The sequence below is a fragment of the Podarcis filfolensis genome (assembly GCF_964270895.1).
Source record: "Podarcis filfolensis genome assembly, chromosome: 2".
NCBI classification, from domain to species: domain Eukaryota; kingdom Metazoa; phylum Chordata; class Lepidosauria; order Squamata; family Lacertidae; genus Podarcis; species Podarcis filfolensis.
Window position 1 is genome coordinate 1,513,181 of NC_139605.1, and position 23,202 is coordinate 1,536,382.

Consider the following 23,202-nt stretch of genomic DNA (forward strand, 5'->3'; position numbering starts at 1 on the left):
TTCTTGCAAACCCCTCCCCAACTGTTCCCCCAGCCACCCAACACACAGAAATTCAAATCCAGAATTTTTTTTAAAAAACAGCAGAGTGGCCCAATGGTCACAGAAAAATCATAAAAATGCAGAAAAAACCACACAAGCTTCCAGATTCTTGCAAACCCCTCCCCAACTGTTCCCCCAGCCACCCACCACACAGAAATCCAAACCCAGAATTTTTTTTAAAAAACAGCAGAGTGGCCCAATGGTCACAGAAAACCATAAAAATGCAGAAAAAAGCCACACAAGCTTCCAGATTCTTGCAAACCCCTCCCCAACTGTTCCCCCAGCCACTCCTTTAAGATAAAGGAAACAAACTTGCAAGACGTTTTCGTCTTGCGAAGCAAGCCCATAGGGAAATTCGTCTTGCGAAGCAACTCAAAAAACGAAAAACCCTTTCGTCTAGCGAGTTTTTCGTCTTGCGAGGCATTCGTCTTGCGGGGCACCACTGTAAAAGCACAGAAAGAGTTGGCAACCCCAGTTTGGGAAACACTGAGTAGACCATTGTACTGTAAGTATAGTGAATTCTGAAGATCATCCTGTTTTCTAGGAAAAAAGGAAGGACAAACTCCTGAGATTCCCAGGACTGGGAAATGAGACAGAAGGATGGAAAGTGCCCTGGGAAGGGGAGGGGCATCCCAGGACCCCCAGGGAGGAGCAGTTCCCTGTTTGAGGAATGCCCAGCCTGACCCCTGGGGAAACTGGGCTGACTTTGGGGAGATTGGGGGGTTCAGAGATCCCACTGGTGGGAGTGGGAAGTTGGGGGCTGGGAGTGTAGGATCGACTGACTGTCCCGGGGGAGCCCAAACTAGGCTTCCTGTCACCCAGGCAAAGACCCAGTTTTGTCACACACACCCCATGTGCATTTGCATACACACACAAAACTTGACACATTTGTTCATAAAGGACATGAAAAGGGCTGGAGAAGAGATAGTCTCTCAAAATAGTAAAATTGTCTGTGTGTGTATCTGGCTTTCATTCACCCTTAAGTAGATCTCCTCAGAGAGTAGTAGATCATTTGAGGAATCCTAAGGAATATCATGACTGTAAATAACAACAACAACAATAATAAAATAATAGAAACTGTGATAGTGATCAGGCACATAAGTAAAGGTAAAGGGACCCCTGACCATTAGGTCCAGTCATGGCCGACTCTGGGGTTGTGGCGCTCATCTCGCTTTATTGGCCGAGGGAGCCGGTGTACAGCTTCCGGGTCATGTGGCCAGCATGATTAAGCCGCTTCTGGTGAACCAGAGCAGCGCATGGAAACGCCGTTTACCTTCCTGCCGGAGCGGTACCTATTTATCTACTTGCACTTTGATGTGCTTTCGAACTGCTAGGTTGGCAGTGATAACAATCAGGCACATACCAGAGAGTAAGTCCTACTGAACTCAGTGGTATACTCCTGACTAAAAATGCTGAAGATTGCAGTATAAGACTGCAGAATCTTTACACAGTTATCTCGGAGTAAGCTCCATTGAATTCAATGGGACTTCTGAGTAGTAAAGGCAGTTTAAGGCTCTAAAGAATAAAATAAAAGAATAAATAATCCACAAGATTCCTTCAAAAATTGCTGGCTGCTGAACCATTGCAATGAAAGAATTTAAAGTGAATTGGCTACATTTTCCTCCCAAATTACAGGAAGGGATAAATACAAAGTGCTGCGTATGTCAGCATCACATAGAATCATAGACTCATAGAATCATAGAGTTGGAATAGACCACAAGGGCCATCGAGTCCAACCCCCTGCCAAGCAGGAAACACCATCAGAGCACTCCTGACATATGGTTGTCAAGCCTCTGCTTAAAGACCTCCAAAGAAGGAGACTCCACCACACTCCTTGGCAGCAAATCCCACTGTCGAACAGCTCTTACTGTCAGGAAGTTCTTCCTAATGTTTAGGTAGAACTTCCTGACAGTAAGAGCTGTTCGACAGTGGAATTTGCTGCCAAGGAGTGTGGTGGAGTTTCTTTCATTGCAGGTATTTTTTTCCCATCACGTTTCTTTCATTGCAGGTATTTTATTGTCAGTATAAAGAAGACTCCGTTTTTGTAGCTGATTGTAGGCAGCCGTGCCCTCTTTATGTATTCATGTGGTGTAAACATGTATGTTGTCTTCCAAATACACACACACACACACACACACACACACACACACAAGCAAGCAATACTCCAAAGGGCTTCTGTTCCCAAAAGGGCACGATGAGATGTTCTGATTCCTTCACCACTTCAAATTCATCTCTGAGACTTTAAGGGAAGCAAAAGAAGCAGAAAGAAAAATAAGACTTTCCCTTTTCAACTTTGCTTGGAGAGCAACCTTCTCCAGGATTTCTCTTTTGCACTCAGTTCCAAAAACAGAGATGGGGAAAGGGAATGGGAGATCCTTTTCTAGGTTTCCCTGTTTCCCCTTGCAGATTAGCATCACTCAGCAGATGCTTTTAGACTCTGGAGCCACCGGGGGGGGGGGGCTGTGGTCAGAGAAAGGGCCCCCCCTGCAAGATGGGAGCCTCAGTTGCGCCCCTCTAGAGGCTTCACCCTGGCTAGCCCCCTCCCCTGTTAACTATGGCCTCTCCTCCCTCCCTTGAAGCCTCCAGGTCCCTCCCTGCCTAAATCTCTGACCTCCCTTCCACATCTCCCTTGCCTCCCTCCCACAGTCCAGCCCAAGGTGAAGATCACCCCCACAGACAACGTTGAATCTTCACCACACAACACTCTGCTGATTTGCACCGTGAACCACTTCTTCCCTGCGGGGATCGAGATCAAGTGGTTCAGGAACGGGAAGGAGGAGCCCAAAGTGTGGACCACGGACCTCATCCGGAACGGGGACTGGACCTTCCATATTGAGGTGATGCTGGAGACAAAGCCAGAACGTGGAGACGTCTACACCTGCCAGGTGGAGCACGCCAGCTTCGAAGGCCCCGTCACGGTGAAATGGGGTAGGATGCCTTGCCAGCCCTGACCCATCTCCTGCCCAAGGAAGTGTGGGGCATTCCTGGGGGGCTGGGTGGGTTGCTCCCCCCTCAGGGGGCTGATCCCAGGCCTGCCTTTCCTAACTCATGGCTTTTTCTTTCTTCAGAGCCACAGTCGGACTCTGCCAGGAGCAAGATGTGGACGGGGATTGTGGGGATTGTGCTGGGGCTGGTCTTTGGGGCCACTGGACTCGCCCTTTACCTGAAGAACAAGAAAGGTGAGGATGGGGTGCCAGGGGGAGAGGGAGGGTTGGGTGTGGGGCTGGACTGGGCTCCAGGCTCCCCTCCTCTTCTTAGGCAGAGGCTCTGGGGAGGGTTCTGTTCCTTCTCCACTCCTAGGAGGTCCCTCTTGGTGTCTCAAATGGAGCCTCAGCTCTTATGGAGATGGTCTGAGGTTTAAATCTGTAGATTAACACCTAAACCTCCTGTTCAAGATATGAGGGAGAAATTCAAAAGCATCTCTGGCTCTGAAGCCTTTGAGCAGAGTAAGGACACAGATGTTTTGCAGCTTCCTGGTCCCAGCGGTAAGTCAAATGCTCTGAGACACTGACAGTCAGAAGTCATCTTCCTTGGGTATTTTCACTGTTTGTGTGTCTGAAATAAATCAACAACTGGGCAATGCAGAGCCCCAAAAGAGGCAGCTGAAGGAATTTGGGAGGGTTTGTGGGGTGGGGGCATTGGGTAATGGGAAAGAGATTAGTTGGCAAGATGTTCCCCAGGGTCCTTTCTGTATCGGGAAGGAATATTTATTTCCTACAAAGACTCTTCTTTCACCCCTCATACTCCTTAGGACAGAATGAGAAGGGGAAAGGTCCTAGCTGTGCCTGGAGTGTGTTATCTTGACAGTGATGGGCTTGTCTCTCTCTCCTCTGCCTGCAGGACTCATCAGTTAGACTTCGCTGCTCCATCAGGATCCTGGGATGTGGAGAAGCTCTGTTCTTCCTGCCAGTTGCCCTCTGTCCATGCTCAGAGGTGGAAACCTCCTTGGAAGGTGGATGGAAGGAGTCACAGATCAAGAACGACAGTGTCCACCCCTCCCCCACCTCTGTTGCTTGCTTGTCATTTGGGGAAAGTTTTGTTTTGTCTTTCCCTTTCCGCTTGTTGATTGCAAGTTATGGTGTAGCAGGAACCCCCCCCCCAATCATTCTGTTTGTACAAACTTCACACACACACACACACTCACACACTACATTCGCCACATTTCTGTTATAAATTCATGGAAAATCAACCATACATCGGATTTGCACTGTTCCATTTTATTTTACTCCATATGACAAGAACTATCAAAGGGGGGTGCCTTGGTCCTGGTCAGCCATAATCCCTTCACCGTCTCAGCACATCCACAGGAGCCCTGCCCAGTTGCTATGCCAACCCTGATGATCCCAGACAGAAGACAATCAAGATCACAAAGAACTTGCATATGGGAGTGGATTCAGCATGGACTGAAACAAAGGACAATGATCAGATCTTCCCTCTGGGGGCAGGAAACTGCAAACTCCCCTTTGTCTCCTGGAAGTGACTCATGGGGAGGGGGGAAAGGAGGAACTAGCCAGGTGGCAAGACACTCAGGTTACCACCAACTCCTCCCTCAACCCCTCCTTTCTGTAATGTATGCATGATGTTTCTGGGGGTGGGCTTGACCTAGAGGAGGGGAATTTCAAAAAGTTTTATAAGACCTTGCACACTATTTTTCTGGGTCTTTCCTCTCTCTTGCAAGTGAGGGGAACACCCTGTTGCAACAGTTCAATAAAGGCCAAGCCTACAGGCTGCTGTTTTGCTCCAAGTTATCCTGGTTGGTGTCTTTACTTTTTGTCCAAGGGAGCCCTCGGATATTTCCGGCAACAGTTTGGCGACCACGAAGGGACCCTTGGTTCTCCTGCGAAGGTGAGGAGGGAGATAGAGGGGATCGGGCGCCACTGGGCAACCTTAGCCCAGGGATCCTTCTTCCTCTCCCTGCCTCCTCTTTGTGGGCGGTAATCAATCGTCACCAAAAGCCCAGCCAGGGGGAGCAAAGGCAAGGTCAAGCCGGCTAAAGGGAAAGGATCCCGGGATCTGCGGGGGACATCTTCGAACGTGAGTATGGTTTGAAGTAAATACATTGGGAGGGGGGTGGAAGAAGCAGCGTCCCCACGACAGCCAGACTTTCCTTCTTTCATTTCTGACGATTACCCCTCGGAGTCGTCCGGGTACGTCTTAAACTCTCCCCTTTTCTCCCCCGATTTTCCCCCTCGGAGTGTGGCCAGGGAGATCGCGGAACTTTACTGTCAGACGATTACCCCTCGGAGTCGTCCGGGTACTTCTAAAACTTTCCCTTTTCTCCCCCAATTTCTTTTTCGGAACGTGGCCGGGAAATTGTGGTACTTTTACTGTTTTCCGGCGTTACCTCTCGGAGTCGTCCAGGGACGTCTTATTCTGTCCCCTTTTCTCCCCCGTTTTCCGTCTTGGAATTGAGTCCGGGAAAGCGTGGCTCTTTACTGTTTTCTCTGACGTCCCTCTCTCGGAGTCGTCCAGAGGCGTCTTTTCAAAAGTATTTTAACGCAAGGTCATTTGCTTCCTTTCAAACCTTGGGTGTTTTCTCGGACCCCGATCTGGCACGGCATTGCGCAGGCGTTCAGTAGGGGTCCGAACTTAGTCTCAAAGGCTAGGCAGGAGGCTGTCGTGGGTGGTAGAGGGGGAATTGGGGCCCCACACTAGGACTAGTTGTGTAAGCAGTACTGAGGCAGAATTTCAGGATCCGTGGTTGTGTAGCGGGTAGAGAGAGAGACCCGTGGTTTTAAGGCTGATGTTTGAGGTTTTATAGATGATAAGTTATTTGCGGTTCGTTGATAGGCAGGAATTGAGTTAAAGAGATAATCAAAGGTACCTTAAATACTGAAAGAATACTATTTTCTTCTTTCTACCCTTTCCCCCCTCTTTGTCTTCCCCCTTGTGTGTCCATTCTTTCTGTCCTTTTCTGTCCTTTATACTAGAGGGAAATGGGAGCTCACTAAAACACCCTAGCTGGACTCCTCCTGGCAACAAAGCTTCCATGAAGCCTTTTTGCCCCAGAGAGGATTCTAATACGCCCCTCCAGCTTGTCATCTCCAGTTGGAAAAATAAAAATAAAATAAAGGGGCAAAATGGTCTTTCAAGTACAAAGTACGAGACCGTTGTAACTTTTAGTGGGTAGCTTAGGCCCACCACCTGGGCCACCTCAGGGATCCTTCAACACAATCAGGGTGTGAACCCTTAGGGAGAGCTGAACATATCAAATTTGTGTTGTTAAACTATAACCTAAAACTAAACATGAAACCGTAAACTTAATGGTGCTCAGAAGGCAGTAGATATAATAACAGCCCAGCCTGAGAGCCCACACATTAGAGAACTTAGTTTCTTTAAAAAAAAAAAATGAATAAGAGATGTACTCAAAGATTTAGAAATATTTAAAGGGTTTGTGTTTACATTGGCTTCGGCATCCACAGACTGTTCTTAAATGCACATAGTTTTTAAAATAGCAAGCTTGCTTCAAAATTTTAAATCTAAGGAAGCCATGTTGGGCCTTGTCAACCTGAAACAAGACAAAATGGAGAATGAAGTATGCAAATGTTTGTTCTTTGAGAGAAGCTCTAAAAGAGAGTTTTCCTCCCAAGTGGTAAAATCCTGTATACATGCTACTTGTGTTCTGGAAGGAGGATTACCCCACCTCCTTCCTCTAGTTTAAGTGAGGAGGGTGATTTTAAGTCTAATGGTAAATGATGTTTTGTTGTAACTTTTGAGTTTGTGAGTACACCTGTGTTCCAGTCTATTTTGGAATGTGAAGTTAACCTAATGTTTCTGCTGCAAAAGCCTAGTTGAGCACAATTGCTCTCTCAAGCTAAAATGCAGTGTATGTATTTCATCAAGCATATGCCTATGAAAGTATGGTGTTCCTTCTAAGAAAAATATGTGAGTCCAGTTTTAACTTTGATTTGGTTGGACAGAAGAGTTATTGTAAGGCTCCTGATATCAGTCTCTATAAGACTTCCTGGCCTCTTTCCTCAGAAAATGCCCCCCCCTTGTTTCATTCTGTCTCTTTTTTTCTCCCTTCTTACTTCTGTGCCAGGTAAATTTACTCCCGAGTAAGCTTCCTTTAAAGGAAACTGCAAAGAGGGGGGGAGCAATCTTTCCTAAGGTACCCTGCATCTCACTTTCCTATGTGTGGTTATTTAAAAAAAAAAAAAAATCAAAATTAGGCTTACTATTCCTCTGCAAGTTCAGAAAAAAAAAACTGTTCACTTCAATCTTCCTTTAAATATCATTTCACTAGGAACTTGCATTCTTTAGTCTAAGGAAGTAAACTCCCTCAAACTATCTCAAGATCTGCTAAAAGGGTTCTGTGTAAAGTTGGGTACTTTTATTTTCCTCTTCATTAGTACATGATAGGAGCATAGATGTTTCCTTTCTCAGTTGTAAATCTGTACTTAAATGGGTATGTCTCTTTGATAGTACAAATCTTGCTGTGAACCCTATATTTTGGAGGGTTGGACTAGATGACCCCAGGGTCTCTTTCAACTCTCCCAATTTGTGGCTGTGTGGAAGGGACATGTGTCTGCAAGCATTGGAGGGTAATTCTTAAATTCTGGTGTGGTGATGTAGTTGAAATTCAGCCTAGCTTTGCTCTTTAGTTTTAAAAGGTGAGAGGTGAAGCCTTGATGGTTTTGAAGCACAACTGGTAATATCAAGCATTTGAGTGATTAAAGTGTTTATCATTTTGTCTACTATTTAAAAATCAGACTTCAAAGTCAATTCAAAGTTTAAGCACATAAAAATACATATGCGCCTTGACCAATCCTGTAAATAAAGGGCAGAAATATATATATATATATATATATATATATATATATATTGTCTGCAAATGGTAAGGCTGAAATGACTGAGAATATTAAAAAAAAAATATAACCTATGAATTTTGACTCTCTGGCCATTTTCCCCCATATATAAGGGCGTGGCATTGTTCCGCGAATGGCCAGAGGGATATTAGCCCTTTCCTGTACATAAAGGAAGCAGTCCCTTTGCTTGGGCTACAATTGCTAGCTTTGGTGAATACTTGAATTGCTGAGTTTCTCTTTTTTGTTTTAAAATCTAACCCTATTTTAAAATCTACTCCTTACCCTCACCTTCCCTTCTTCAAATGGTAATTTAGCCAAAAGATTCAACATTTTCAATAGTATAAAAGGTTTACTGAGACATGAACTCTGTACATGCACAGAGGCTAGATCACCTTTTAAAAAAAAAAAAAAAAAGCACAAAAGAGAGAGAGAGGAAGAAGGGGGGAACTGTAAGGGGGAAGAGGAGGTTTCGAGAGCTTGGGCTGCAGGGAGAAACTTATCCAAATTCCCTTATGTAAAACTTGGAACCATTGAGGGAAATCCCCCTTAATGTGTCTTTTGCTCCAGGGGCTACGGAAGACAAAAGGGTTAAAAAAAAACAAACAAAAAAAAAAAACCCAAAAACCTAGCCCATCAAAAGTCAAGAGCTTTCCAGGTTCCAAATCTTAACATGCCAAATTCTTTTCACAGGTAAACATCAAAACGCTCCCACTGTGAGTTCCACTCTTGACTAGTCCCCCCCCCCCACGGGATTTAACTTTTACAACAGGCTTTGTGTGCATTATAGGAACAGCATTCCTGACTGAGATTTTCAAAGAAAGAAAGAAAAATTTTGTTTCCCCCTTTAAAACAGGATACGTGAACTCGGACCCACATAAGCAAAAAGTTTAACAACTTGCCAATTGTGTTCAAATTAACAAAGGTTTTGTCCCTTCGTTTCTTCCACAGCCAAACTAAGTGAAGGAAAGCAAACAAACTTGGCAGATAATAACAGTAATTATATGGAAATGTGATAATAATATTGGAATGAATAAAATGCTTAATCCGCTAAGATTTTTATTATTTGCAGCTTCCCACGTAAATTGAAGGACATCCTTTTTTGCCTTTTTGCCCCTTCTAACTCTGTCTTTAAGTCCTGCCCCTTACAGGATATCACTTCTACAGATGTGTTACTACAGATCCAATGAAAAGCTTCGCCACCACAAGACTATTACCTGCAGCAACAACAACAGACACCAAAGTTTTCAAAGTGGCCACAGCAAATCCTTTCAAAGGGGAAGTGGGGCTGACAAAGGGGGGTGGAGTAGAATTCTAAGGACATCTTCTCACTTTTGAACCTCAAGACTGTGCTCCAGGATTCTAAAGATACATACATAAAATATCACAATTGTCTCAAGATATGCAACTGATACTTAATTAGTTTGTTTTGTATTATGTGTTATTATGTAGGAATGTTGAAATGTGTCTGACAAGTGTGTTATTTCCACAAATGGGAAGGGGGGGCTATTTTTGTGTGTAATTGTTTTTATGTTTAATGTCTTATTCCTTACAACCCAGTGGAGGATTCTCATACATTTTATGCTTTTTAACAGACCAGGCTATTATGTAGTCCAATGTTTAGAACTAGATAAATTTATAACCACATTTAGTTGTTTCACCTGGCACTCTGCCAACTTCCCTACCCATTTTAAAATGTGCCAAAAACTCGCTTAACCAAAGAGAAGCTGATAAGATACATGAAAGTGCATATGCTTTGGTTTAGCAGGAATAATCCCTTATAGAGTTAAATTGACTTATTTGGACAAATGCCCTTTAACAGATTGGTTTGAGAAGTTGGGAACCATGGGGCAAGATAAATTCAAATTGGACTCATTTTGAATTGGGCAAGTGTATCCAGGCTGCAATTAGCTTTTTGGTCCTTAAAGTGCAAGTGAGCAACTTCCCATGACTGCAAGACCAGAGCCTATAATAATAAAATCCCATAGAATGGCCAAGGCAAGGACATTTCCCTCATGACGTGCCCAAACCTGTGCCAGCTGGGGTGAGTGCCAGGCAACATGGTTAATATGAAAGCCCTAAGTGGATTCACCAGGGATTGCCACTACTGTGACACCAGGCCGGTGTGAGACCACAGAAGAGCTACCTTGACACCTGAGAACACAAAAATGGCGGGGGACAAAGCAAACTGCATTTTTCAGTCATTAGTGGACCTTCCTGCTAAATGTAAAGCATACGCCACTATTGAGAAAATATTTCTTCCAAGGTACTAGAGTGCCACAAGTAACTGAACAACAAAATATTAATTTTACGTGATATCCTAAGTCTAATTATGTGCGCTGTTACACCATTATATTTCTATGCAAATGTCCTTAAGAAGCATGACATCCGAGTCCCTTTCAGGTACACATGGAGACACGCATCTGGGACGGAGAATAGCAGGTTAATAATTACCACCTTAAATTGTGCGGAGAAAAGGATTGCAAAGTAGCCACCTTTGCAATCTTATCTCCGAAGGGGGGAACTGTAGCAGGAACCCCCCCACCCCAATCATTCTGTTTGTACAAACTTCACACACACACACACACTCACACACTACATTCGCCACATTTCTGTTATAAATTCATGGAAAATCAACCATACATCGGATTTGCACTGTTCCATTTTATTTTACTCCATATGACAAGAACTATCAAAGGGGGGTGCCTTGGTCCTGGTCAGCCATAATCCCTTCACCGTCTCAGCACATCCACAGGAGCCCTGCCCAGTTGCTATGCCAACCCTGATGATCCCAGACAGAAGACAATCAAGATCACAAAGAACTTGCATATGGGAGTGGATTCAGCATGGACTGAAACAAAGGACAATGATCAGATCTTCCCTCTGGGGGCAGGAAACTGCAAACTCCCCTTTGTCTCCTGGAAGTGACTCATGGGGAGGGGGGAAAGGAGGAACTAGCCAGGTGACAAGACACTCAGGTTACCACCAACTCCTCCCTCAACCCCTCCTTTCTGTAATGTATGCATGATGTTTCTGGGGGTGGGCTTGACCTAGAGGAGGGGAATTTCAAAAAGTTTTATAAGACCTTGCACACTATTTTTCTGGGTCTTTCCTCTCTCTTGCAAGTGAGGGGAACACCCTGTTGCAACAGTTCAATAAAGGCCAAGCCTACAGGCTGCTGTTTTGCTCCAAGTTATCCTGGTTGGTGTCTTTACTTTTTGTCCAAGGGAGCCCTCGGATATTTCCGGCAACAATGGCAACCTGATTCCTTCTTTGCACCTCTCTGCTAGAGAATTTGTGCCTCGAATCTCCATGGAGGAGCCTGAGCTGTCCCTGAAAACAACCATGAATCTGGTCAGTCTGCCAGGACTGGTCCTTCAAGCCGTGATGGGGAGCCTGATCCTTGAGATTCCTCATTGCAGGAGGTTGGGCTAGATGACCTTGGGGTCCCCTCCAGTTCTACGATTCCATAAAATGCTAAATGGCCAGATATATTTATTGAAAGCTTCTCCCCACAGCCCTGTGACACGGAGGATGAGTCCCGTTTTCGGAGAGAGTCCCTGCTCCCCACCCTCACCCTGCTGACTATCTCCTCAGGGAGAGTAGCTTGTTAATTTCTCTGTAAATATCCTGCTCTTTTGTGATCTTAAGGATCAGCCCTCTGACTGGGATCCTCACCTGACCCACTTCAAGGCAGAAGCAGATTTCACAGCCTTGAGAGTATTTCCTCTGAGTCGCACCAGTGAAGATTTTCTTCAGCTTCCCTCTGTGGTCCTTGAACTATTTTATTTCCTTTAAATTTCAATATTCAAGCAGCACCACACTTGACAATCCTGGGTGTAAGAAAAAGAGTTGATCTGCCTCCATCTCCACACAACTTTACCTGAAAGAAGGTGACCTTCAGTCATACCTCTAGCACTTCCCCACCTTTGGGTTATTGACTTCTTTAAGGCCTTTTGATGTAACCATTCAACCCCCCCCAGGTGGTTTACCACACAAACATCCTAATATACGAAAGAAAAGTCTGTTTCAATCCAGTCTGTGTGGAAACCATCAAAGGGGACTCATTTGGGAGCCATTTTTCCCTAGGAAAACCCTCCACACACCGCATGGTCTCCTGAGGTGATTCTACTATGAATTTGATTTCAAACTAGCTATTCAGGAGAGCCAATGCCTTTTTCAGTGTTTCCACCAACGTGAAATTTTCAGGGGGAGGAAAATAACATGTTTTGAATCCTCCTGTGACTAAAACTCCTGAGGGAATTTTCTGTTCCTCCATTTCTCTGACTGGGGGCCCCTTGGAGGAGGAAACATGGAGTCCGTTGTCCCCCTGGGCATCCCTTCCTTGACCCTTCAGGCCCTGGGGAGGGAAAGATACCACGATTCTGTATTCTGTAAAATGGTGAATGGCCAAATATATTTATGGAAATCTTCTTCCCACAGCCCTGTGACACGGAGGATCAGTCCCGTTTTCGGAGAGAGTCCTTGCTCCCCACCCTCACCCTGCTGACTATCTCCTCAGGGAGAGTAGTTTGTTAATTTCTCTCTAAATACCCTGCTCTTTTGTGATCTTAAGGATCAGCCCTCTGACTGGGATCCCCACCTGACCCACTTCAAGGCAGAAGCAGATTTCACAGCCTTGAAAGTATTTCCTCTGAGTCGCACCAGTGAAGATCTGCCCGTTTCCACACAACTTCACCTGAAAGAAGGTGACCTTCAGTCATACCTCCAACATTCCCCACCTTTGGGTTATTGACTTCTTTAAGGCCTTTTAATGTAAGCATTCAACATCCCAAGGTGGTTTACCACACAAACATCCTAATACAAGAAAGAAAAGTCTGTTTAAATACAGTCTGTGTGGAAACCATCAAGGGGAACTGATTTGGGAGCCATTTTTCCCTGGGAAAACCCTCCACACAGCGCATGGTCTCCTGAGGTGATTCTATTATGAATTTGATTTCAAACTAGCTATTCAGGAGAGCCAAATGCCTTCTCCAGTGTTTCCACAAATGTGAACTTTTCAGGGGGAAGAAACAACATCATTTGATTCCTCCCGTGACTAAAACTCCTGAGGGAATTTTCTGTTCCTCCGTTTATCTGACTGTGGGCCCCTTGGAGGAGGAAACATGGAGTCCGTTGTCCCCCTGGGCATCCCTTCCTTGACCCTTCAGGCCCTGAGGAGGGAAGCCATTTTCTGCTCATGTTTGGGCTCCCTCAGGAAAAAAGAGCGGGAAACACCTCAGGCGGAGGGAGACTCCTTTGTTTCTTACCAGGTTCCTCACAAATGTCCCTGTCTGTTCTGAGGGGGGAAATGTCCTCCCTTTTCTCCACAGAAACTCTCCAGGATCCCCCCCCCCGACTCCACAGCCCTGTTTGTTGTTTCTGGGGGAAACTGACAGGAAATCTCAAGGTTGACCAAGGTCTGAGGGAATTTCTAGTATCCCCTCAAGACTCAGAGGGAAACACGATGGATGTCCAGATGAAACCCCCACCTGCCACACCTCACGACCCCCTGAAATGATGGCACCTCCACAAACCCCCCAGCCCCACTCCTTGGCCCCAAACCCCGGCATTTGGGGGCTGGGAAGCAAGGAGGAAGGAGACCCTGTGCCCCCCCGGTGGGTCCTGACTTTATCCACCACAGTCCTCCTGAGGGATTGACACAACCTCCATTAGCCCCCTTTGCACCCCTTGATGAGACTGGGAGGCAGCGTCAGCAGTTTATTTATTTCACTTCATAAAATTTATACATCAGTTCATTGTGAAAAAAAGCAGCACATCAAAGTGCTTTACTTGAATTCAGCCTGATCTTTTATTTCCCTTCCCTCCCCAGCTCTGAGACCCCACAGCTAATTCTCCCCTGGCCTCCTTGCTGGCCCAAGTAGGACCAACTCAGCCAGCTAGCCCTGGGGATTCTCTAATGTTCATTTCCCCTATTTTGATTTTGGAATTTTATTGTTATTCATGTTTTTATACTGTATTTTATGCTGCTTTTAAATTTGTTGTTAGCTGCCCGGTTTTTGAATCGGGAAGGGCGGGATATAAATAAAAAAATGTTGTTGTTGTTGTTGTTATTGTTATTATTATTATTTACAAAAAGATAAACCAAGAGAAAAGTCGCAACCATGCTTTAAAGCACAAACACACATACGAAAAACATTAAAATCACCTCATCTTTCTTGACATCTGGGTCGGCTTGTCTGAGTAAGAATGTTTTCATCAGGTGCCAAAAAGAGAAGAACGAAGAAGGCGCCTCTTGGTTTCCTTAGGCAGGGAGTTCCAAAGTGTGCTGAAGGAGAGAAAGGAGAGGGAAACACTCCCAGGGGCCCATATTTACATGTATTCATTTATTTTTTATTTCTATTTCTATACTTCAACTGTATATCTCAGGGCAGTTCACAATGTAATGGCAGAGGAGGAACCAGGACCATCAAGCTCACACTAAGACAGGGAGCAAACGCTACAAAATCTGCAGACGAGAAGGGATTTCCTCAGAGGGAAAAAGACCCAAGCATCACCAACCGCAGGCAGAATTGGACTGCGGAAGAGAGGGATTGTGGGGGGGTTGGACTAGATGACCCCTGAGGTCCCTCCAACTACAACTCCATGAGTCTTTGAGGAGGAAAAAGGCTTCAGAGCCCCCTGCTTGGTCCTTCCAGGAGAAGGCCTCATCCCAGATACCAGGGATGAAATTTGGGATGAAATTTGGCAGACTCCCCTTCTTCAAACGGTCCCATTTCCCATTTCAAGGCAAATCGGCCCTTTCACATTCACAGGACCTGCGGCTCTTTCTGCTGAGTGGGGCCCTGGCCTCCTGCCCCACAGCCTTGCCCTGGCAGCTCCCCTGGCCCCCCTCCCCACACGATACTTTGCTGAAGGTTCTCCTTTGCTTCTGCCTTGAGATCCAGGAGAATGTTTGCTCTTTTGCTGAAAGAGGATCTGCCAAAAAGATCCCATTTCCCCTTCTAAAGAAACCGTGACAACTGCAAGGTATAATATTGCACAGCAGGCTGGGCCTTGTCTGCCAGTCCCTGTGATGTCCCTGCACAAGCCTTGGCCCCAGAAGGGACGCCTCTCCAGTGGCGTTGCGTGGGTTGTCAGCACCCGGGGCAAGGCAAGTAATTTGCGCCCCCTAACCTGTGGATTTGCGCCCCCTAACCCGTGGATTTGCCCTAACCCCAGATGTTGCGCCCGGTGCGGCCGGCCCCCCCTGCACCCCCCACGCTACGCCACTGGCCTCTCCCAAACCCCTCTCTGGGGGTCATGTCCCTCCTGGAGCCTCTTGCCAGGGGAGGAAGAGCTGGACGACTCTTTCGACTTGCATTCGTTTCTGGAAGGAGGCATTTCTGCAAGGCACACACAGAACAGGGGCAGAATGGGGAGAGGAGGGGAAACAGCAGATCAAGACCCCCGAAAGCAGTGACTCCTTCCCTGGGGATGTTGGGACATGTTCTGCGCCCCTGGTCTTCCACTGGTGGGTCTCAGCTTGATCCCATGTGGGCTGAAAAAGGAGCCCTGACACCACACAGATATAAAGATGGAGAACTGCATGTTTGGGTTGAAAGGGGGTCTGGGGTTTGGAGAGGTTGAAGAGACCTGTCTCTGACCCACAGCTGACTCATGAAGGAGGTCTGGCCAGCCTGACTGGGCCACATCCTGGCTGACCTGAAACACCCCCACCCTCTCCTGTGGGTCGTGCCCCATAGCCTTGAGGATCCATGCTGGACTTGGATGGGTCTACACGTTCTCCCCTCTTCCTCCTCCCTCCTGCCTTAGGAAGAGATGACCCACTTTGCTCTCCTGATGCAAGAGGGAGGGGGCTGCTCTCCAAGGAAATCTCCCCCCACCTTGAGCCAAGGAGCCCCTATTCCTCTAGCAGAGGATGCTATGGGGCTTGCCCAGCCCCACTCCATTCAGCTCAGCCATTCCCAAGGGGGTCCTTCCCTAAAATGGCAATTCCTCTTAAACCCTTGCTGCTGGGCTGAAGGGGGGGCTGTGCTGTGGGGGAGGGGGGGCTGGAAGCTACTTCTTTGTGAGGAGGTTTTGCTGTGCTCCCGGTTGACCTCCGTCTCCTGGATCATGGCCAGCTTCCCTCTTTCATTTCCCCGAATGCTGAGCTGAGCTCCAGGCCTCCATGTGGGGGGAAGCGAAACTCGCCCCAGGGCCTTTCTGCAGCGTCTTCTCTGCTGCCAGAAACAAGGGGGCAGAAGGAGGGAGAGGTGGGGAATATTATGAATATTATGAAAATATTATGAATATTATGAAAATGATATACAGGTGGTACATGACCCCAGTCAAGCTTGCAAAAATCTATCACTTGCCCGATAATAAATGTTGGAAATGTAAAGAAACTGAAGGTACATTCTTTCACCTTTGGTGGACGTGCCCAAGGATTAAGGCTTTCTGGGAGACGATTTATAATGAATTGAAAAAGGTATTTAAATATACCTTTTTGAAGAAACCAGAGGCCTTTCTCCTGGGCATAGTCGGCCAATCGGTGTTAAAGAAGGATAGAACTTTATTTATGTATGCTACAACAGCAGCAAGAATACTTATTGCTAAGTATTGGAAGACACAAGACATACCCACTCTGGAAGAATGGCAGATGAAGGTGATGGACTAGATTAGATTAGATTTATTTATTGCGGCCATTGGCCCATATCGGAAACAATACATCAAAATTTATCCATAAACAATACAATTTAAACAGTTCCAAAATTAAAACACCCATATAAAACCAATTTTACTTCAGTTAAGTAAACACTATACACAATAAGCTCCCTCTATGTAAACTGCAATTCAAATCCATCAGATTTTGGGGGGTATGCGTCTTAGTTCTGGCACTTATTGATGGTACTTAAGTTTAGCTAAGCTGTCAGAGTCATACAGTGATCCATTTCTCCTCTTTTGAAATAAAACATTAATCAGGTATCTAGCGACTGCAAGGGATCTACTTGTATCTTCGTCGTTTAATAAGTATATTATTTGGGCTTCCTGAGGTCTATCAGCAATTCTCGATAAATATGGGGCCAGAAACTTGGACCGTGAAGCCGAATATAATGGACAACAGAAGATTATATGGTATAACGATTCTATAGATCCACTTTTACAGTCACAGAGGAGTGAGATCTGTCCTTTGGAGAGTCTGTTACCCAACACGTTTGATGGGAAAACATTGAATCTAGCCTTTATAAAGGCATACCTGTGCGTCACCACAGATAAGGTAGTTAAATAAGATGGAAGTTTCGTTGGTGGTGTTAAGCCAAGGTTTATCGGCGAACAGGTGCCACCACCTGTCGCAATATTAAATTGTAAATCCATCTCCTCTAATTTGTGAGTTATAATTCTCTTGGCAGAAATTATATCCAATTTTAATAGTTCAGATGGAGATAGTCCTAGGGACACAAGTTTCCCATGTAATATTTTTGCCCAGGGGCTAGGGAAGTCATCTCTCCAGAGACACTGTATCAAGAGGAGATTTGGAAGTTTATGCCATAATGCCAACCAGTAACAGAGGATGCATTTCCATAATGTGGTTTCTAGAGATGTAACATTTAGTTCCAGACGTATAGCAGTATTGCTTACACACCTGGGTAATTTTAGCAACCTTCTTAGAAGCTGGTTTTGGATTACCTCCAAATGGGTTAGATTAACAAAGGGCCCCCATATTGGGATTGCATATGCTATTGTTGCAATCACCTTTGCCTTGAAAACTTTTAACATTGATGGGATATGGAAAGCCCCATCTGAAAAGAAAAAACGCAGTAGCGCAAAGGAAAGGGCTTTAGCTCTGTTTAATACATATGCAAGATGGACATTCCAGCCCATGTTGTGTTGGAGAAGGACTCCCAAGTACTGAAATTTAAAGACTTGGTCAATAGCTTTTCCGTCTATTCTCCAATTATAGGTTTTTCGACTCTTGGTGAAAATTAGGACTTTGGACTTAAGATGGTTAATTGTAAGAAAATTTGATTTGAAGTAAACATCGAAAATTTTTAATGCCCTCCTAAGGCCGACTCTTGAGAAAGATAGGATCACTGCGTCGTCTGCGTAGAGTAGAAGGGGGCAACGATATCGGGCAAGACGGGGGGCGTGGATCGTTTCTTGAGAATCTATCAGAGGCACCCTCATATCACTTATAAATAGATTAAAAAGGGTCGGAGCAAGGATACATCCTTGACGAACACCTCTATTGATAGTTACTGAATTTGAGAGGTCGCCGGCCGGAGTGATTCTCACCCTAGCGGCCGATCCGTCGTGCAATTTAGTTATTAGCCACAAAAGTCTTTTGTCTATTCCCCATCGGGCTAATTTTCCCCAAAGTAATCCTCTGGGGATGCTGTCAAAAGCGGCCTTTAAATAAATAAAGGCCGCACAAAGTTGGCCTCTATTTGGGGAGGAATATTTCCGGGCAAGGTGGTATAAAACTAAGACATGATCAACCGCTGACTGATTCGGTCTAAAACCAGCCTGTTCTGGCCCAATCAGGTTGTTCTCTTCGGCCCACTTAGTAAGCTTAGTTAACAAGAACCGTGCATATATTTTCCCAATTAATGACAATAAACTGATATTCCTATAATTTCCCGGATCATCTGTCGAGCCCTTTTTATGAATTGGAACAATAATCGCCTCCTTCCATATTCTTGGTACCTTCCCACTGTTATTTATGGCATCAAAAGTAGCGGCCAGGATTTTCGCCCACCAGTCTGCATGAAGTTTTATAGCTTCCGCCGGGACTAGGTCAGGACCGGGGGCTTTTCCGATTTTAAGATTAGAAATGAGTCCGTGGATTTCTTCCGGGTCAGTGGGTGGCCAAAGAGGGAGCTGCTCATCAAATCTATCGATTGTATTAATATTAAGGTCTGGTACGGCAAAATAGTTCCTTAGAAAGGATTCCCAAACTGGGGCTGGAATAACTGTTAAGGGGTATCTTTTAGATTTTCTGTTAACCAACAGCCAGAATTTTCGGGAATTACGGGTACTTGAGGCAGCTATAAGTGCTTGCCAGCGGTTCAGTTGCCATTCCTGTTTGGCCTTTTTTTGCACATATTTGTAAGCTGATTTTGCCTGATAGTACTCCTTGGGAAGCGTAGTCGCCCCTGAGGATTTATAATCATTATAAATAGCGCAGAGATGTTGTTTGGCTTGTTTACAATTACGGTTAAACCACAGTGCACCTGTCTTAAAGTGGGCCCAATTTGCCTGGTGGGTTGGGACAGTAAAGAATGACGTGAGGTCATTCAACAGATTGGCAAATAGATTAATAGTTTGATCGTGTTCATATGAGGTTATGCCAAGGGCTGAATAGGTTTGTATGATCTCCTGCTGAAAAAATTCGGAATATTTTTGAGCCTGCGTTACAGACCACTTTATACCCTTCACTCATAATGCCGTATTAATACCCTCTACTGGGTTTTCTGCGTTAGTATCTAATTGAGTTGGATGACTGTGCTCGTCCCCATGCCAGTCTAGGTCAAACGTAGCAGCAAGTGGAAGGTGGTCACTGAGCTGAATATTGCCAATCTTAAAAGAGAGAGCTTTCGAAATCAGGTCACTCGAGGCTAAAAGGTAATCTAGTACACTGTTTGATTTTATGCCTAGGTGGGTATACTCCCCCGGTATATCAGGAGGGCAGCAACCATTCAGGGGTACTAGGTTTAAGCGAATAGCCATTTGGTAAAGAAGTACTCCAGCCTCGTTTACTTTAGAGTCTTTTGAGGCTCTCCCTAAGGCATGTCTCAAATCATAATTGTCGAGGCATGGAGCAGTCCACCATTTAGCTTTAGTTAAATCGACCCAATTTGCTGCTATACGTGCGTTAAAGTCACCACCAATTAAGGATTGGCTATTGGAATATTTGACTCGGCATGATACTAGATGATCTTCTAATATTTCCCATCTATCATGCAGTTCAAGGGACGAACCCCCTGGCGGGAGGTAGACATTGGAGATTAACAGTGATACTTTCCCCCCCGACATCAACCCGGATAAAGCATAAGGGGGAGCAGTCAAAACTAATGAAAATTTGAGATGCAGCTTCAGTGAGATACCAATTACTAGACCACCTTTCGGCCGTCCTCCTTTCTGGGAGGGGCAAGCTGGAAGGGATAGTAGGTCAAATCCGTTTATGACAATTTCACCCTCCCCCCAAGTTTCTTGCAATAGAATGATATGAAACAAGTTGATATACGACTGGAATTCTGGGTCACATTTTTTCGTACACCAGCCAGCGATGTTCCAACAGAGGATCGATATTGGTGGTTTTCTGGGTTGTCCGGCTAACCGTCATTTAAATTCTTGTGGGGGGCTCTTATATGGCAAAGTCGCTCCCTTAAAGAAGTCCGTTATTTTCCTTTGCTGAAAGTTGTCGTCCTGGTGTGGTGAGTCTTTTGCTCTGGTGCGCGCCGGTTGTGATGACTCTTTTGCTCTAGTGCGAGCCGGTTGTGGCACGATCAAATCGCGAGGGCCAGAATTTTTGGGGGGCAGAAGAGAGTTAACATCCTGGTGAGTAGAGATACTATTTGGCGTTTTTAGCTGTCGGGCCCAACTAGGCTCTGAAGAGGCTCCTGCCAAGTCCGCTGGAGCCGTCCTCTTTGGGGATCTAACCGATACATGGACTACATGGAATTGGCGGAAATGACTGGCAGAATCCGAGACCAGGGAGAAGAGTCGGTGGAAGAGGACTGGAAGAGATTTAAAGACTACCTACAGAAATATTGCAAAATTAATGAATGTTAGAATGATGTTGGATTGAAATTAAGTGGTTTCTAGCTGTAATGGTATAAAAGAATATGAAAAAATGGTTTTTTATAAGTAAAAATTTAATGTTATAATAATTTAAGATTCAAGATCAGGATAAAATAAAGAGGGAAAGGAACTGCTGAACTAATAAATTGAACTGGAATACAAAAAAGGGAGGTATGAGGAGGTCCGGGAAACAAGTAAATGAAAAATAAGTGATGAAAAGATTGAATTGTTTTTAACTATTTTTATTTTGTATTTTTTCTTTTTTCTTTTTCATTTTGTAATATTGTAAAAACCTTAATAAAAAATTTATTAAAAAAAAAAGAAGAAGGAGGGAGAGGTGGGGGAGGGAGACATGTGCTATGGGCCCAGAAGTCCTGCTTCTGTCACCAGGGAGCAGGCTGCCTGGATCCTGCCCCTCCTGTCCAGGGACCCCCTTGCCCCCCTCCTCTTGGTCTGTTTCTTCCTCCAAGAGGCCTCCTTCCCAGCCTCAGGCAGGAGCTGCATGGACACCCAAATTACATTGGCACTGCCTGCAAGGAGAAATCTAGCACAGCAGGGAGAAAGGCTGCAGGCCAAGCCCTTGCCCCAGTTTCCTGCTTGCAGGGAGGTTATTCTGCTTCTCCTTCACATTGGCGAGAGGGCACCAAAAACATGAAGCTGCAGCTACAGTGGAGCAGTCCTTTCTCCCTTTCTCCCATGGGAGCCATTGTGGAATGTAGATCTGAAGTTTACAGCCTCAGTGCCTCTGGGGATCCACAAAACCCTCATTTCTCATACCCAGTTTTTCCCCTGGCAGCCCATCCCTGAGCATCTTGTATTCCAAAGAGATTTTGACCCAGAGTTTCCTCCTCTCTCTCTCTCTCTCTCTCTCTCTCTCTCTCTCTCTCTCTCTCTCTCTCCCTCTCTCTCTCTCTCTCCAGCCAAGGCCCCTCTCTGTGGAAGTGACTCCTCCACTCTTAAACTGAGGCTTTGCCCTCAGATGTTGCTGCTCTTTTGTGCCACCACCAGGAACTGGGCCAATGTGCAAATCCAGTTATGGGATTGGAAGCTCATGTACAGAGAACCTGCGACCGTGGGCGTAGCCATGATTATTTTTCTGGGGGGGCAGGCCTTTTGTTAGGGGGCAGAACCTCAGGTTGCTTTGTATTTTAATTGATTTTTATTGATTGGGGGCAGCAGTCCACCCCCCGCCCCCCGGCTGTGCCCATGCTTACACCCTATTTGATTGGTCCTTTTTTAAAGCATTTTTTCCTTCAGAAAAACAAGATGCAGAAAATTCCCACTATGGGGGGGGGGTGAGTGCCGCCATAAAATTGCCTCCTTCCTCTTTGAAGCAAAAGGCAAAATGCAGAGGCTATCACAAGCTCACAGCTTGCAAACATTGATGTTGTTGTTGGAGTCTACCATTTGCAGTTTTGCCTTTAAGCCCAAAAATAGAAATTAGAGTGTTGGATTTCACATTTTACATGGGATGATTATTGACAGTAGGGAGAAGACAGCCTCTTAATCCCCCCCCCCCCGTAATTCTTTAAAGCGGATCTTAAAGCCAGAGCTGATCCAACAAACTAATTACTTGTTTTAAAAGTTTCTGTTTCGAGGGAACCCGAATGTCACAATCTCCACTCAGACTCTTACCCTCCTGACAGAGGTACTAGTAGCATGTGTTCCTTCAGCTGCTTCCAGGTGTGGAGAGTCAGCCCTGCAGCCTTGAGGGGCCTCCTGCTCCTTCTGCCGACTGGGGCCCTGGCCTTCTGCCCCCAAGTCTTGCCCTGGCGGCACTCCTGCCTTGCCCCTCTGCCAAACTCTGCCGTCTGTCTCTATGCATTAATTGACTCCTCCCCATTTTGGATCCCACCACCTGAGATCCGGAAGAAAGTATGAGATTGCACAGCAAGCTGGGCCTTGTCTGTTGGCCTCTGAGATGTTCCTGCTCAAGGCTTGGTGCCAGGAAGGACGCCTCTCCCAAACCCCACTCGGTGGTGTCATTTACCTTCTGGAGACTCTTGCAAGGTGGGGGCGGGGGGGGGGGAGAAAGAGTTCAACAACTCCTTGCATTAATTTATCTTAATGAGGCACACAAAAATAGGGGCAGGACAGGGAGCTACCAGAAAAGAGTGAATCCTTCTCTGAGGTTTTTAAGGCACGTTCCAGGCAACACAGTCAACTCATGATGGAGGTCTGGCCAGGCTGACTGGGTCACATCCTGACCTTGCATGTCCTGAAACACACCCCTCTCTAGAGTGTTGTTGCCCCTGGAAGAAGACCTTCATTCATCCACCCTGAATTTGGAGGGGGGCTCTGCACATTTTCTCCCTCTTTCCCCTGATCAATCACTCCAGTCTCAGGAAGAGCAGGTGCTTTGATCTGGTGAGGCATTTTAGGACAGGGGGATGGGCTGTTCTGTTTCTCTCCTCTGTTCCCCCAGAGTGGGGATCCATGGGTCCTGTGGGATAATGGTTTGAGGCATCACACAACCCACAGCAGGCCCTGAGGATCAGAAGAGTTGGACTATCAGACTGATAAGGGTCCCTCTGCTCTAGCTGGCTTCCGTGGTCTTCTTTTATCTCCCAGAACTTGGCCCTAAAGACACGAAGGGTCAATGTAGACCCAT

General features: G+C 45.8%; 1 protein-coding gene and 1 long non-coding RNA gene across 2 annotated transcripts in view; both read left to right on the top strand.

Annotated features, from left to right (window-relative positions):
- The window catches only part of LOC310757140 (H-2 class II histocompatibility antigen, E-S beta chain-like), a gene marked incomplete at its 5' end in the record, with an annotated part of 28,703 nt that extends 24,668 nt beyond the window's left edge, over positions 1 to 4,035 (top strand). Inside the window, 3 exons of the mRNA XM_083602341.1 lie at positions 2,686 to 2,967; positions 3,108 to 3,218; positions 3,880 to 4,035. Of these exons, the coding sequence (XP_083458467.1) occupies positions 2,686 to 2,967; positions 3,108 to 3,218; positions 3,880 to 3,893 (407 nt within the window). The 3' untranslated portion in view covers positions 3,894 to 4,035. The remainder of the gene's footprint in view (positions 1 to 2,685; positions 2,968 to 3,107; positions 3,219 to 3,879) is intronic.
- A 7,239-nt stretch (positions 4,036 to 11,274) lies between these two features.
- LOC310757425 lies at positions 11,275 to 13,920 on the top strand. Its single transcript, XR_014545192.1, has 2 exons — positions 11,275 to 12,231; positions 13,024 to 13,920. It is a non-coding gene; the product is annotated as an uncharacterized lncRNA (long non-coding RNA).
- Positions 13,921 to 23,202: the final 9,282 nt, after the last annotated feature.